Raw genomic sequence first — 16,829 nt, forward strand, 5'->3', positions numbered from 1 at the left:
TTTTTTTTTTTTTTAAAGAACTTATTTGTTTGAGAGAGAGTGAGCACAAGCAGGGAGAATGGCAGAGGGAGAGGGAGAAGCAGACGGAAGCCTGCTGTTGGGCTCGATCCCAGGACCCAGAGACCATGACCTGACCCAAAGGCAGAGGCTTAACTGACTGAGCCACCTAGGTACCCCTTAGCTCCCTTTTTTAAGGAGAAAGTGGAATACAGCCCAGTATCTCATCACCTACCTCGTGCCAGCGTTGCTGGTTGCAAGGCAGAAACGGGGTGTGCAGCACATGTGTTTTGCTCAGCAAGGAATTACTGAACAGGTGAATGACTGTGACGCAGTTTGTTTGTTTCTTTCAAGATTTTGATTATTTATTTGACAGAGAGGCAGCGAGAGAGGGAACACAAGCAGGGGGAGCGGGAGAGGGAGAAGGAGACTCCCCGCTGAGCAGGGAGCCCGATGCGGGGCTGGATCCCAGAACGCTGGGATCATGACCTGAGCTGAAGGCAGATGCTTAATGACTGAGCCACCCAGGTGCCCCTGGACACAGTTTCTGATCCCAGGGAAGTTTAGTTTACCAGAGGAGATCAGATAAGATAACTACTATAGGGTAGATGTGGGATGTGTCCCATTAGGCAAGGGGAGGTGAGTCCTGGTTGGGAGCAGAAGACAGGGTGACACTTGAGGTGAACCCTAACGGAAGAGGAGCTTATGAAGTGGGAGGGTGGGAATGCCCTGAGGGGGTACATTTCCTGGAGCCCAAGTGAGGATGGAGAAGGATTGAGTATTCCTGAGGAAGTGAAGGTGTCCATTGTGACTGGTTTCTGTGAGGTGGGTTGGTGCCATAGGAAGAGGACTTTGGGGCCTTGGATGTTAAGGGCGAAGATTTGTGGTAGCCATTGAGATGCTTTGAGGAGGGCAGTGACTGGACCTCTTTCTAAGAAGACAGGTTGTTGGTGCTGTGGAGGGTGGGTTGGAGAGGGGAGAAGTGGACTGGATTCAGTTAGAGTCTTCGTGGTGAGGCCTGTCATGAGGTAGACAAAATGCTGAGATGCTGCAGAAGTCAGTATGGGAAGTCTGGTAGGCAGTTGGAGATCGGAGGCGGAGGAGGAGAAACGGACAGTTTGGAGCCTAGAAGCGCCGAGGAAAGGAAACAATGTCAGCTCAATGTCATGAGTTTGAGGGACCATTACTCTTATTTCTCAGTGCCTAAAAGCCCTGGCATGGGATAAAAAGGTGTTGAATTTTCTACCGAAGGTCACTGTTTTGTTTTCAAGGAGAACGCAGTTGTGTTTGCATGTTGTGCAGGTCGCTAGAGCGCACCACGTCCGGGCGGAGAGCTACCTGGTGTACAACATCATGAGCAGCGGGGAGATCGAATGCAGTAACACGCTGGAGGACGCCCTGGACCAGGCTCTGCCCAGCCAGGCTTTCGTGTACCGCCCGGTGCGGCAGCGCGTGTACTCCCTCCTGCTGGGGGACGGGAGAGGTGAGCTGCTTGGTCTCTCAGCAGCACTGCTGCTCCGAGCTGGGGTCTGAGAAACAGGCCAAATGAAGTCGAATGCGTTCTTTCGGGACACAGATACAATTAAAAAGGGTTTTGTTTCTCTGTAAAATCTGTAATTGAGAATGCCACTTACATCTGTACAACATTAAGGGTAAACGCTGTGGGACATCTCTAATTAGCAAACAGTTGATCAGTATTCATTAAAAGAAGAGTGCATTGTTTTTATGAAATGTTTAATTTTTATTCCTTAAAAGGATTTGTGTTTTCTGAAAAATGTGAAAACCCTTTCCTCCTGCAGAAGTGTAGGGTATGTTTATTATTAGAAGACAATGTCTACTTATTCTTCTTCCAAATGTGATTTTCATAAAATAATTCTGTAAAATCTAGTACATCATATCTTAAAGTATTAACAAAATTTTCCTTTAGAGTGTTTGTATTTAGGTTTTCCCATCTGTGTTTTCCTTGTGCAGTAACAGCAAGAGTGTAGAGAAAGGACTGTCAGTGGCCAGAGCAGGAAAGTTGGGGGGCCTTCATCACCAGTCGGAAAATTAATTAGGCCCTACTGCTCTCTTTTCAGAGGGGGGGTGGCATTGGAAGTGGAGAAGAGCACTTCAGAGTAGAGACTAGTGACGCTTCACATGTGTAGTTACTTCTTAGGCGAGGTCCTGCTCACCTGTGACTGGCATCCTGGGACACTGGTCTGACACTGGTCTGAGAGTGCTTTGATGAGAAATGGGGCCACGCACACTGTGATTGTGACGGGAGACAGACGCAGTAAGATCTTGATGAAAAGGTGTCTGCAGTCCTTTTACCTAAACTCCATTATTTCCAGACGTACCAATATTAGGATTAATATTGCTCTATTATTCCAGAAAGTAAGCATTTACATAACCTGCCTGTGGTGACAGAATCGTCCAAGTCAAATGCTGTCATTATTCTTTGCTTTGGCAGGGTGTGGAGTGGCAAGGTTCTCTGAATCCAGTTTTTATTAGATTCTCAGCATACACTGCCTTTTCCCACGTGTTGTCAGAATCCAGAGGCTTCTGTGCCCAAAGGAAGACATGAGACAGATGTTTACACTAATTAAAAGACAGAAACAAAAGAACTTATGGTGTAAACTTTGGGACCAGATAGTATTTAAATAATTTTTTTCTGGGGCGCCTGGGTAGTGCAGTCATTAAGCGTCTGCCTTCGGCTCAGGGCGTGATTCCGGTGTTCCAGGATTGAGTCTCACATCGGGCTCTTCCGCTGGGAGCCTGCTTCTTCCTCTCCCACTCCCCTGCTGTGTTCCCTCTCTCGCTGGCTGTCTCTCTGTCACATAAATAAATAAAATCTTAAAAAAAATATTTTTTTTCTATTTCTTTTTCTTATGTGCTTCTCTCTCCACATTCTTTCTTAACACGAGTGATTTCACATTGGTTCTAATGATTAAAAAAGATATCTTAATCATGAAAAAAATTTTTACATTGTAGAGCATTTGCCTAAATTGTTTTTATTTATTTGTTATTGTTTTTAATTTTTTAAAAAGATTTTATTATTTTGAGAGAGAGATAGAGAGAGCATGAGTAGGTCATGAGTTAGGGTTAGGAGAGGGAGAGGCAGGCTTCCCAACGAGCAGGGAGCCCAACACGGGGCTCGATCCCAGGACCCCGGGATCATGACCTGAGCTGAAGGCAGATGCTTAACCAACTGAGCCACCCAGGCGCTCCTGCCTGGAATTGTTTTTAGTTTATTAAATGAAGTCCAAATATTGTAAACTTCACTAACTTAAACTTCATACTTTGTTAATGCAGTTTATTTGCAGCCATATTGATAACTTGATTACTTAACTAGAATAACAGGAAAAATTACTCAAATTGAACTTGACTTCACAATTGATCTTTACTTTCTTCTTTTTCGATTTTTTTACTTTCTCCATGAAGTTTACATTTTTAGGGTGTGAACATAAAATGCTGCTGTTGCTGGTTTACTTATGGTGATGAGGCATATTCTGTGTTGCTTGCCTGGCTTGGCTTAGGATCCCATGTGTCCTTGAAAATGATGTATGTTTACAGTTGCTGTTCTAAACTGAGAGCAGGGTTAATAGGGCTGTTCAGGTCTTCTCCCCATTTCCTTTTTTACTTAGTTCTTGAGAGCAGACTGTTGAGATCTGCAGGTGCTCTTGTGGGTGTTTTTATTTATTCCCTCAGTTCTGTTAGTTTTGGCTTCAGATATTTTTGAAATTCCACTGTCCGGTGCATATACGTTCTGTTACTTAATGAATTGACCCTTTTAACACGATGAATTTCCCTCTAAAAAAAAATCTGGTGACAGTCCTCATCTTGAAGTTGGCTTTGTTTGACACTAGCATGTGCACTCCAGTTTTCTTATGATTAATGTTTGCATGGTATGTCTTTTTTCTGTCCTTTTATTTTTAACTATTTCTTTAAACTTAATGTACATCTCTTTTAAGCAGCATATCCAGTTTGACAATCTTTCTTTTATTTTTTCTTTTATTTATTTATTTAATTTTTTTCAAGCCCCCAGTGTGGGGCTCGAACTTACTACCCTGAGATCAAGAGCCAGACTCTTAACCTAGGCACCCCTGATAATCTTTCTTTTAATTACAGAATTTAGTTCACTTACATTCATTGTAATTATTGTTATGATTGGGTTTAAGTCTTTCATTTTGCCCTTTGATGTCTTTTTTCCGTTACTTTCTCCTTTTCTGACTTTTTGGACTAATGGAATTTTTAGTATTTTGTTTTATCTCCTCTTTTGGATTATTAGATTTACGTGTTTTTTTGTTTTTGTTTTTGTTTTTAGTGGTTACTCGAGAGTTATTAATGTTTATCTTTAAGTTATCACATTTGCCTTCAAATAGTATCATAATGACATTGTGTGTGATGTAAATACCTCATAACTGCGAACTTTCATTTTCTCATTATTTTTGCTATTGTTGCTTTATGTCTTCTGTATATTTTTTAAACTTCTAATTTTGAAATAATTATACACTCCTGGGAGTTGCAAAAATAGTACATAGACTTTCCTGTACCCTTGCCCCAGACTCACCCACAGATGACAGACAGCTTGTGTAATAAAGAACAGTATCAGAGCCAGGAAATTAACATGAGTGCAGTTTTATTAACTAGAGTACAGACAGTAATCAGTTTTATCATTTTTTACATTCGCTCATTTATTTGTGTGTGTGTGTGTGTGTGTGTGTGTGTAGTTGTATACATTCTGTTTGACGTCAACATACAGAATTGGCCCGTCCCCACAAGGAACTCTCTCATGCTGCCCCTTTGTGTCCTGCCCTCCGGCCCTGTCCCCTGTTCACCACTAGTTTGTCCTCAATCTCTGTATCTTGGTTTTTGCGAGAACGTTACATAAATGTTTGGTCATGTCAAGAATGTTACATTTGTGTAATCTTTTGAGATTATGCATACGTTTTAAATCCCATATGATTCTTATTTGTACTTTAAACCAGGGGCTGGCAAACTTTTTCTGCGAAGGGCCAGATGATAATAAATATTTTAGGCTTTGAGGGCCCCTGTAGTCTGTGTAACAGATCTACTCTGCTGTTGCAATGTAGACACAACAATCTGTCACACGAGCATAGCTGTGTTTCAGTAAAGCTTAATCTACTTTTCCCATGTCACAAAACTTGAATTTTGTATAATCTTCCTGTGTCACAGAATATTCTTCTTTTGATAATTTTCTAATCATTTAAAATAATGTGAAAAGCATTATAGCTTGTCTTGTCCAGCCTCCCTGAGTTTTGCTCTGGACACGTTAGAGCTCTGTTCTCCACTAGGACCTCAAGGGCACCTCTGTGCAGATTTTGGAAGCCCCCTCTGCACAGGGCCAGCTCTGGTGTTCTGTGCTACAGTCCCTTGACTGTCACCACAGTCTTGACCTGCAGATTCTGTCTCCTTGTCCCAGAGACTTTCTTGTTCTGGTAGGGCTTTCCCTCCCTAGGCTGTAGTCTACATGGTGCCTTTGTGCAACTCAAGAAGACGGTGGCTACAGAAATTTGTCCAGAAATAGAGGTGTCGGTGGGAAGACTGGTCAGGCAGCTCTGCCCCTGTCTCGGCTATCTCCCGCCCTACTCTAACCCTGCTCCAGCCCCTGCTCTCTGCCAACCCCCATGTGTGGGACAGATATTTTTCTTTAAAAGCCTGAGGGATGGTTTATTAAACTTGAAAATCCCAGCAATTGAGCAGTTGTAATCGACGACTTCTCCTCGCTCTCCCCTTGCCTGCTGCTGCCCCCAGCACACCCCCACAGACCCTCTCGGCCCCTCCAGGCCGAGTGAGAGTGGTCAGTGTAAGCTGGGTGAAGTTTTCGTGGGGGAGGTGCTGCAAGTGTGTACAGTTTCACAACTTTGCTCCCAGGGGAAATGTCTTCGTTACATACAGGAGATTGTACAAAGTGGATCCGTGTGTCTGTCCTTTGGGAATAGCAGAAGACCAAGTTTGATTATGTCGTTTTTCTGTTTTCTGTATAAAATGTTACAACTTGAAGGGAGTTAGACTAGCAAAGAACTTTTCTCAAGTTCTTTACTCCTTTGAATGTAGAGCCTAGCAAATTGAAAGTTTGAGTGAGAAAATCAGGCTTTTCTTTTAGGAATTGCCAAACTCAATTTTCCTCTTCTCTTTTTCTTGATTTTTAGGCATTTAAGAAGACGAACCAAATTGTTGTAAACATTTCTGCTGTAGTTTCAAAGTGCATGCCAGAGTAAAACCTCCGAAATTTTGTTTTTCCTATTTAGGCAGTTTTATTTTTAATTTTTTAAATGTTTAATTGAAGTATAGTTGATGTACAATATTATATTCGTTTCAGGTTTACAACATGGTGATTCGACATTTGTATAAATTACAAAACGCACATAATGTTAAGTATGGTTACCATCGGTCACCATACAGACTTACTCCAGTATTATTGACTACATTCCCTACACTGTACTTTTATCATGACTTAGTTATTTTATGACTGGAAGTCTGTACCTCTTAATCCCCTTCCCTTATCTTCGTTCATCATCCCACCCCCCCCCTTGTCTCTGGCAACCACCACTTTCTTCTCTGTATTTATGAGTATGCTTTCGTTTGTTCATTTGTTTTGTTTTTTAGATTCCACATATAAGTGAAATTATGTGGTATTTGTCTGTCTGGCTTATTTCATTTAGCATAAGACCCTCTAGGTCCATCTGTGTTGTTGCAAGATTTCATTCTCTTTTATGGCTGACTGATACTCCTGTGTGTGTGGGTGTGTGCACGCACGCGTGCCAGCTCCTTATCCATCCATCGGTCGATGGTCACTTGGGCTGTTTCCATATCTTGGCTATTGTAAATAATGCTGCAGCAAACATAGGGGTGCATATATCTTTTCAAATTCGTGTTTTCATTTTCTTCGGGTAAATGCCCAGAAATGAAATTACTGTATCACGTGGTAGTTCTATTTTTAATTTTTGAGGAACTTCCATACTGTCTTCCAGAGTGGCTGCCCCAGTCTGCATTCCCACCAACAGTGCATGAGGGTTCCCCTTTCTCTGTGTCCTCCCCAACACCTGTCGTCTTGTGTGTTGTTAATTTTAGCCATTCTGACAGGTGTGAGGTGGTATCTCACTGTGGTTTTGATTTGCATCTTCCTGGTGATGAGTGATGTTGACCATCTTTTCGTATGTCTGTTGGCCATCTGGATGTCTTCTTTGGAGAAGTGTCTATTCAGGTCCTCTGCCCATTTTTTAATCAGATCGTTTGTTTTTTTGGTGTTGAGTTGTATAAGTTCTTTATCTATTTTGGATACTAACCCCTTATTGGATATGTCATTTGCAACTATCTTCTTCCATTCACTAGGTTACCTTTTGATTTTATTGACAGTTTCCTTTGCTGGGCAGAAGCTTTCTATTTATTTATTTAAAGATATATTCATTTATTTGAGAGAGAGAGAGCATAAGCCGGAGGAGGGGCAGAGAGAGAAGCCGACTCCCTGCTGAGCAGGGAGCCTAATGTAGGGCTCCATCCTGGGATTCGCGACCTGAGCAGAACGAAGGCAGGCGCTTTACCAGCTGAGCCACCCAGGCGTTCCATGGCGGAAGCTTTTTAGTTCGATGAAGTCCCAATAGTTTCTTTTCACTTTTTTTTTGCCTTTGCTTTTGTTGCCTCAGGAGATAAATCCAAATTGCTGAGACCAGTGTCCAGGAGTTTATTGCCTTTATTTTCTTTAAGGAGTTTTATAGAAAAACCTCTGAAATTATGTGGTACCCTAGAGAATAGGCTAAACTCTAGGATTTTTCAGCAATATCTGTTTATTTATTTATTTTTAAATAATTTTTCCTTATGTTACGTTAGTCACCATACAGTACATCCTTAGTTTTTGATGTAGTGTTCCATGATTCGTTATTTGTGTATAACACCCAGAGCTCCATGCAGTACATGCCCTCCTTACTACCCATCACCGGCCTATCCCAATCCCCCACCCCCATCCCCTCTGAAGCCCTCAGTGTGTTTATTTTAATAGGCTCTCAGGTCACACTTTGCCTCTAGCTCTGGGTTTTGAAGGGCTGGGGAGTTTGTGTCTGTAGGAGGTTAGTCTGGGTTGGAAGTGAAAATGCTGCCGCCTGAATATTTAGGTCTGGAAAAGTCCTATCCAGACTGTAACACTTCTTTCATCTTCTAGCCACCGTGCGCTGTGCTTTTACCCTCCTATGGGAGAGGAAGGCGTGAGGGCACACTGAGGGTGCCCCTGTTGCCCAGCAGCTCACAGCAGGGAGGGCAGAGCGCAGGAGACCTGCAGGACCCGTGGAGTGATTCATCACCTCTACCTGCCCTGCACCTCACAGAAAATACTCAGTTTTCATATCTCTGCCATTTCCTGCATCCTTGCTTATAATTTCAGATAAAATTTCCTTTAGGGAGTAAAAATTCCAATCTGTTTTACCTTCATCCTCTGCCTGGTTGATTTCTTATGTTATAAAAATTATAGGTTTTCATATTCAAGCCTCTGTTTTCATATTCAAGCCTCTGTTAGTAGCTGTTAGGGAACGCATTTTAAGCAGAAGACACGCTCTTGTTCTGTGACTGTGTTGTGTGGTCATTGAAACTCGTTGGAATTAAGTCAGTCACCTCGAAAGCAAAAGCTTTAAGTCTTTTGTTAATTAGGAGAAACTGTAGTTAATATGGACTTAACCCTCACTGGTCTAAATTATGGAGAAAGGAAGGAATTTTCTCTCTGTGGTGATGTAAATTTTGGAGAAGAGGGAAGCTGGTGTCCATGCTGGTCTTGGGCCTGGTGTGTGCCTTGCACAGAAGTGGGGTTTATAGATCCTGGTGAGCTGGTCTCAGTGGGCAGCTCTTTCTTCCTGGGTTGTAGCTGAATAACTGACTAGTGTGTGGCATTTCCCTTGGAATATTTGTCCAGAACCTGACTTCTCTAGGTCTTAGTAGGAAATCTACCTGGTGTTGTCTAATAAACAGCAGCAGTGCCTTCTTCTCACGTTACTCAGAATTAAACTTGGAGAAGTCAACCCCAAGTCTCGGGATTTAGAGGTTTAGGACAGTTTCAGTTGAAAGATGGTAGAAAATGTGGTTTTGTAAATGTTTCAGTAATTTCCTAAGGAGACAGCTGGCAGACTGATGGACAGCTCTCATCCGTGAGATATTGAACCTAGTGAGGTCTGTCTTGGATGTGAGAGAATGCTCTCCTTTCAGAAACAGCAACTTAAAACACCGTTCACTCAGTTGACTGTTTTTTAGTATAATGAATACCTAGGCCAGGAAGATTACATAGAGTGCATTGTTGTTGTTGTTGTTTTAACAACTGTAAGAATACTCAGAATTTTCTTTCTTTTTTTTTTTCTTTTTGCGTGTGTGAATTTTAGGTTAAGTTGAGTGTGTTCATCAAACTTAGAGTTAACAGGCGTCTGCCTGGGCCTCATGCTAGGGACTGAGGACTATGAAGAGGTCTCAGTTCTGATACCAGGAGCTCAGTTGGGTGGGCAGTGAGGGGAGTAAGTAGGCATGTGCAGTGTTGGCCAAAGAACCGTGGTGGACAGCATAGAAGTCTGGGCGTGGAGAGAAGCGTGCCTAGAGTGGGTGGAGGGAAGGGGGTCTGGACCGAGCAGGTGAGAAAAGGCATGGTGAGTTTGAGGATGCGAGGTACTCCAGCCGAGGAGCAGGATGTGAGCCAGAGCCGGGTTCCCTGGGGACTGGGAAGTCAGAGACCCGGGAGCCCTCCAGGTCACTGTGCACAGGTCTAGGTGAGGATGCTGGGGCAGACAGCGTGCAGTGGGGTGGGAGCTGGGGAGCTCGGTGTGCTCCCAGGTCTGCAGTCTTCTGCTGGTACAGTGGGCTGTTGTTGTGGGATCTTAAATTAGGACCAGCAGCCTGGTCACATTTTCATCGTAAAAAAGAAAAAACCAAAAAGCCTGCATTTACATGGAGAATGCCTTGGATGGGGTGAGTCTGAAGATGGTCTAAGCAGGGCCGGGCCGTGTGAGGTAGGAAGCCAGGTCCCAAAGGGCCAGGGGGTGGTCTTGGGTACCCTGGGGGAGGGGAGGCAGGGGGTTTGGGTGCTGGAGAGACAGCAGCCTGATGACCCCAAGCTAGGTGAGACTGTCGAGTAGGAAAGCCACCTTCCACCTTTTCTCACTGAGGAAGATAGAACAGAAGACAAACTGAATTTTTAATAGCAATTAACAATCCAACATACAGAAATGCCTTTGTTCTAGATTATTCCCACTAACTTTTTGAAATGTCTAATGTAGTAATAGTCTTGATAAGTACATAAAACAGTGAATTAAAGACTAGAAAGGACTGTCCTACTCCCAGTTTTCCCTAAATGTTGTGTGGAGCAGTGTGAGGGCTCAGGAGGAAGGACATTGTAGGAACCATCTAGGTGCGATCTCTGCCCCCCATTATTGTTTACTGACCCAGGTTTTCCTGCCATCTCCCCCACCCCAGAGGTTATTGCTTTTGTTGAAGTGAGATCGGAGGGTAGGGGGCCGACTGTTGGATGCCTGAGGTCCCTCCTAGTGACCTTGGATGTGAGAACTCATTGTATTCACCAACTTGAAATTGGTCCCCAGGGGAGCCGGGTCTGTTCCCCTGTTGGCCTGGTGACGAGTGTTGGTACTCACTCACGTGCATCTATTGATCCTGCTGTCTTTACTCAGATGGTGCCAGCACCTGCCCCACTGTCAAGGAGTGGTTTGTGTATTCTGGGAACCCACTGAGGCACCCGGACCTCGTCAGGCCTCTGCAGATGAACATTCCAGGTACAGACGGTTTTGGTTTAAATACATCACTCATTTGTTCACCATACACTGCAAGTCCGATAATGGATCCATTGTGGGAACATATTTATCCAGAACTGCACATATACTAATTTTCATGTCAACCCTGGGCTCATAAGGAGTGTATCTGTCTAATAATGTTCTAGAACAGCAGAGGAATGGGCCTTCGTTCCACAGAAGGACCCTGGGCCGGTCTGCTGTGTGCCCTGCCTCGCTCCACCTGGGTTCCTGTTCAAGGTCTGCATCGGGGGAGGACAAGGCACACCAAGAGGAACGTGGCTGTGGGCCCGAGCCCATTGCTGCCTGATCCCCAGGGCCCAGTACCCGGTGTTGCTCAGTAAATGTCTGCCGAATTAACAGGGCTGGATTCTTGGTATTCTGCTTGAATCCGCTCTCCTTCCTACTACTGGAAGTATGTTTTGATGACCTGGAAAGGGAAGATAAAGGGAAAGTTATTTCAGCTGGAAAAATAAGTTTGCTCTTCACGAGTGTTATCTTAAAACCTGTAATAGAAGGGAACAAAAGACAAAGTTCACCTAAAAATTAGCTGAAGCCTTTCTTCCTGCGAGTTCTCAGTACCTGAAAACAGTCAGAATTCGAGTGGGAGGTAGTGGTGTACATGAAGGCAAGTTGGAGAAGAGGAGCGTGCTGCGGGCTTATCTTAGGGCTCCTTGCCATTGTTTTAGGGGCAAGTATCTTTTCTGAAACTTGGATATTCCCGTTTTGTATGCGTTGAACTCTCTCATGCCACTGTTGTTCCCATCACGCAAGCCTGCAGCTTACCAAATAAGGGTGTGAGCACTGCAGAATAATTTTCTTAAAAATACAAAAAATTGTATTGGGAGAGAAGGTGAGGCAAGTTAGTATAGGGAGTATTTCCTTATTCCCTCAACCAGTGATACACTGAAACCTAAAAAGCTATTTATCAGAAAAACAAATGAAGATGTATTAACATCTGTTTATACAGCAAGAGAGATTTTTAAAGGATAGCCAAAATAATTTTTCAGAAATGTTTTATTATATATGTGATTTCCATCTTCTTGTATCTTTCCAAAAATAATATGAAGAGGAATTATAGTTTTCTTCATGGTTTGAATTAAAGAGAATATTTGGCTGTTCATCATCATATTATGAGTTTTAAAGGCCACTTCCTAAAATGTTTTCATAAACTCTAGAAGCCATATCATGGTCACAGAGACTACCTCTGGGGCTTATGCAAGCATCTCCTGGGCACTGCTGGACCCTGAAGGTTCAGCGTGTAGCTGCCCGGGCTGCGTGTCAGGGCTGAAGGTTCTGTGTGTAGCCGCGTGGGCTGCGTGTCAGGGCTGAAGGTTCTGCGCGGGCTGCGTGTCAGGGCTGAAGGTTCTGCGGGGCTGCGTGTCAGGGCTGAAGGTTCTGTGTGTAGCCGCGTGGGCTGCATGTGAGGGCTGAAGGTTCTGTGTGGGCTGCGTGTCAGGGCTGAAGGTTCTGCGGGGCTGCGTGTCAGGGCTGAAGGTTCTGTGTGTAGCCGCGTGGGCTGCATGTGAGGGCTGAAGGTTCTGTGTGGGCTGCGTGTCAGGGCTGAAGGTTCTGTGTGTAGCCGCATGGGCTGCGTGTCAGGGCTGAAGGTTCTGCACGTAGCTGCGTGGGCTGCGTGTCAGGGCTGAAGGTTTCGCCTGTAGCCACGTGGGCTGCGTGTCAGGGCTCGGCTCCAGAGCTTGCGAGAGGGCAGAGCCATCTTCCATTGCTGGAAAACCAAAGTATGACCCTGAGCTTTTGCTGCAGATAATTTACATGAATGACTCTCTTCGTTTGTGCTCATGTTAATAAGGGTACGAAAATGACAAGATTTTAATATTTCAATACTTTTCTGTATCCATGAGGAAAAATGCCGAATGGTTTTGAAACTAAAATGGAGACAGACCATCCACATTTGTGTCCTGGGCGTGCTCCACTGCTCAGACAGCATGTGTTTAAAACCATAGCACCTTCTGAGTGGTGCTCTCCTGACATCTGTCTCAGGAGACCTGACGTGTGCAGGTGCCTCCAACTCCGGTGCGAAATGCCCTTGTTGAGCAGGGGGAGCCATTGTTCCCAGGTGAGGCCAGTGGTGGCGTCAGTAGAAGGGGCGTCACCCTCAGGACAGAAGTCTGATTTTTCTTGTTCTCCTGAGAGAGTTTCAAGCAGGTTGATTTCATAAATGTCGTATTTTCAATGAGTCTCCTCATAGAGTGGCCGGAGTGTTCTTTTAAAAAAAAGGCTTTCTTCTTTTTTTTTTTTTTTTTTAATTTTATTTATTTATTTCACAGAGATAGAGACAGCCAGCGAGAGAGGGAACACAAGCAGGGGGAGTGGGAGAGGAAGAAGCAGGCTCACAGCGGAGGAGCTTGATGTGGGGCTCGATCCTATAACGCCGGGATCACGCCCTGAGCCGAAGGCAGACGCTTAACCACTGTACCACCCAGGCGCCCCAAAAAAAGGCTTTCTTCTAACAGCACATTTGATTTAGCTTGTTTTCTTAAACAGTAGAAATGTAGAAACAGAAATCACAGATATTTTTCTACGAAATGGGAAGGAAACACAGGGAAGCAGAAAAATTACAGAGATTACCTAAAAAATAGGAGAAAGAATTAAAATTGACCAGGCAAGGAGCAGGAAAGTAAATTTCACGACTGGTGTGTTTTATTCTGGGAGCTCACTTACATCCCTGTGTCCCCTCTGTGTTCCTGTGGTTGTGTGTGGGTGTGTGTGCACACAGGTTGTATGCACATATTCAGACGTGTACGTCTGTAAGCTGTAAGCTGCATTCATGTATCTAATCTGTATTCTGTGGATAATAGCACATCTTTCACTTACCTCACAGTGTGTCCTGAGACACGATGTTTCTGACGATGCAAGAAGGGTGTACGTTGGAATGGAGCTTCCTTTCCCCAGACACAGCTCTCGAAGGGCCCTTGAGTTCAGCACATAAGTGCTTATTTATTCTCAACACACTTGCAGCGCCTCTCTTCCCTCTTCCTCACTTAGTGGTGCTCTGCATGTTGTGGCGTGAGTCTTGGACAAACCACAGGCAGGCGTTTGGAATGGCGTTTTCTTCCCCAGAATTGGAGCTGCTTCTTCAGATGAAGCAGAACTGTGTTTTTCTCTCCTCAGTGTCAGGTTTTAGTTATCATAAACGTATCCTCGTTTCAGAGACCTAGGACAGCTAGTTAGCAGTTGGTGTACCTAGAATTTTTTTTTAAATTTTTTAACTTTTTAAAAAATATTTATTTATTTAAGAGAGAGAGTACAAGCAGGGGGGAGAGGGAGAAGCAGGTTCCCCACTGAGCAGGGAGCCTGATGTGGGGCTCTCGATCCCAGGACCCTGGGATCATGACCTGAGCCAAAGGCAGAGGCTTAACCAACTGAGCCACCCAGGTGCCCCTAGAATTTTTTTTTAACGGTTGTTCAAGAATCAGTAAATAAGTATAGTATTTCTCAGCTTTACAAGGATGTTTGACTCACTGAACTCTCACAGGTCATCTTAGAAGACTGTCTCACAGCCTGAAGTGAGATGAAGTGATACGTTTCCTGAAAAGAAGGTGCCATGTTTGATTCAGGCCCTCCTTTGCTGGGGCCGTCGTAGTAGAGCTTTCTTATTTCAGCCCCTCTTCGGTATACTCTCGACAGCCTTCATCTTGACACCTGATGTGTACGGATCTAGAAAGTCTCGTCAAGTCCTAGCAGTTTCTGTGGGTGGTAAAATCAAAGTCCCCAGCTGAAGTCCGGGTGCACAGACGCACATGTGGTGACAAGACAATGGTGTGACTGCCGCTTCTCGACCTGCCTGCCTGACATCGTGGATCGAGAGACATGGCTTCAAAACCTCAATGCTCGTTTTCTTTCCATTTGTAAAAATAATTTGAAGATTTTTCAAATAACTGTGTTACAAACACATTTGAGTCACACGCCTACAGTTGGGTTTCACTGTTTAGAGCCACATTCACTGTATCTTGAGTGCATTAGGTGGGGTGGCACAACAGTGCCATTTTGCAAGCACAAGATGAGACATTTCATCCATGTACACTTAGAGCGTAATATATTGAGATATTAATGCATTCTACTCTGTTTATATCTGAATGAATTTTTTTTTTTGCTTATTATAAATAGGCTCTTGAAGTTTACCCAGCCAGACTGAAGATTCAGTTTGCAAGTGTGAGTTGTCAGCGTTTTTAATTTTGTTTTCTTTTGGCCAAGAATACTCTACTAAACAGAGAATGCTAATTAAAATATTCATTTAGGGGTGCCTGAGTAGCGCAGTCGTTAAGGCGTCTGCCTTCGGCTCAGGGCGTGGTCCCGGCGTACCGGGATCGAGTCCCACATCAGGGTTCCCCGCTAGGAGCCTGCTTCTTCCTCTCCCACTCCCCCTGCTGTGTTCCCTCTCTCGCTGGCTGTCTCTCTGTCACTCTGTCACATAAATAAATAAAATCTTTAAAAAAAAAAAATATTCATTTAAATCAAACTGATGAACCTAAAACCTTCACAGGTAAACTTAAGACATAAGATGTATGCATGTTAATTTCGAGACCTCTCACCAGTCATATCCTGACAGTGGACGCAAGCCAGACACGTGTATGGTTTTTCTCACCCGAGCAGTGTGCAAGGGAAGTAATCCTAAGAAAACTCTAAAACCCAGCTATCGAAATATATATTTCCATATAAAAAGCATACAGACTTGCCGCAGTCTTAGGAGTGTCTTAATTCACTCACTTCTGTTTACTGCTGCAAAAACACAAACAGAACCATTACTTACATTGCTTTGTTACGAGGTGCACGCAGCAACCCTCTGCCAGCAGTGGGTCCTCCAGGTGTCTCTTGAGAAGGTCTCTTGTCATTCACAGAAGTGACTTCCTTCCCTGCCCGTCTGCACCTCCTTCTGTGGCCTCAGGTCCCCCGGAAGGATCCTAGGCTTTCCTGTCCATCTGTTCACACAAAATTTTTTACCAAGTTAATGTAATTAGGTTTTTGAAGCTGATGTGTTTTAGATGTGTTGGTAGTTGGTGACCTAGAGATGAGATCGATTGTTTAGGTCTGTAGCTCTTTGAAACATCTCAGCTGCCCAGAGCTCTGGGAGAAGTATAGGGGCCATCCTTTCTGGCACAGTCTTATTGATCCCCAGGAGCAAGGGGGTGTGTGTGGTGGAGAAGAGGAGCTCTGAGCTGATCTGCCTTTTAATTCTGATCAAAATAGATTTCTTTTATTTATTTTTATTTTATTATTTTTAAATTTTTTTAAATAAATTTATTTTAAATTTTTAAAGATTTTATTTATCTGGCAGAGGGAGAGCACAAGCAGGGGGAGCAGCAAAGGGAGAGGGAGAGGGAGAAGCAAGCTCTCCGCTGAGCAGGGAGCTCGATGGGCTCAATCCCAGGAGCCCAGGATCATGACCTGAGCTGAAGGCAGACGCTTCACTGACTGAGCCACCCAGGCGCCCCAAAATAGGTTTCTTTTAAACTGAAATTACTAATGGTGTCTTTTGTGTTAGGTAGTCTCAGCCCTCTTGGGTTATCACCATGTTTAAAAAGCACTTCTTCTAGAGTGAGTTGAACAGTGGAAGAGAACTAATCTGAATGATCCTTCAAAGAAATTCACAACTTCTGGCTTAAGATGATGAAATCTATCAACTGAGAAGTAAATCTCTGTGGGCGCTAGTTAGGAAAAGAACCAGCCTTATAATTAAGGCCATTATGTAGGATCATCAGAGGGTGCCTTGCAGCCTAGCATGACGTAAAATGGCCACAGCCCCAGAATGTGTTCTCTTGCATTGAAGACAAAGACCCTCAGTCTCTGGGGAGGGCTGCAGAGGTGTCACGTCTCTTACATTAATACGCAGACAGGTGTTCAGTACCTTGTTCTCGACAAAATAAATTACTGACTGAATTTAGGATTGAAATTCTCTGATTAAAATAGAGATTTTTGAGGACGTGGTTTTTCAAACTGGTGGTTTTCTGGAATCAATTTTATCATTAGACCTCAAGAGCCAATTTCTTTATTATTGGCGAGTTACTCTTGTCTGTGTAAATGATTTCTTAGCTGTTT

The 16,829-nt window shown here is 43.9% G+C and overlaps 1 protein-coding gene across 8 annotated transcripts in view; it reads left to right on the forward strand.

The window, feature by feature from the left end:
• The window catches only part of FAM120B (family with sequence similarity 120 member B), a 105,147-nt gene that overhangs the window by 17,833 nt on the left and 70,485 nt on the right, over positions 1 to 16,829 (forward strand). For 7 of the 8 annotated variants that reach the window (XR_006775073.2, XM_045770615.2, XM_045770620.2 and 4 more), the window contains exons 3-4: positions 1,300 to 1,480; positions 10,653 to 10,754. Coding sequence is in view for 7 of the 8 variants with exons in the window: in XM_045770615.2 (XP_045626571.1) it covers positions 1,300 to 1,480; positions 10,653 to 10,754 (283 nt within the window). In the remaining variant the exon portion in view is untranslated. The remainder of the gene's footprint in view (positions 1 to 1,299; positions 1,481 to 10,652; positions 10,755 to 16,829) is intronic. The other variant, XM_045770619.2, reaches the window with a different exon arrangement.

The sequence above is a fragment of the Ursus americanus genome, chromosome 11 (assembly GCF_024610735.1).
Source record: "Ursus americanus isolate L20-20 chromosome 11, mUrsAme1.1.p, whole genome shotgun sequence".
Lineage (NCBI taxonomy): Eukaryota > Metazoa > Chordata > Mammalia > Carnivora > Ursidae > Ursus > Ursus americanus.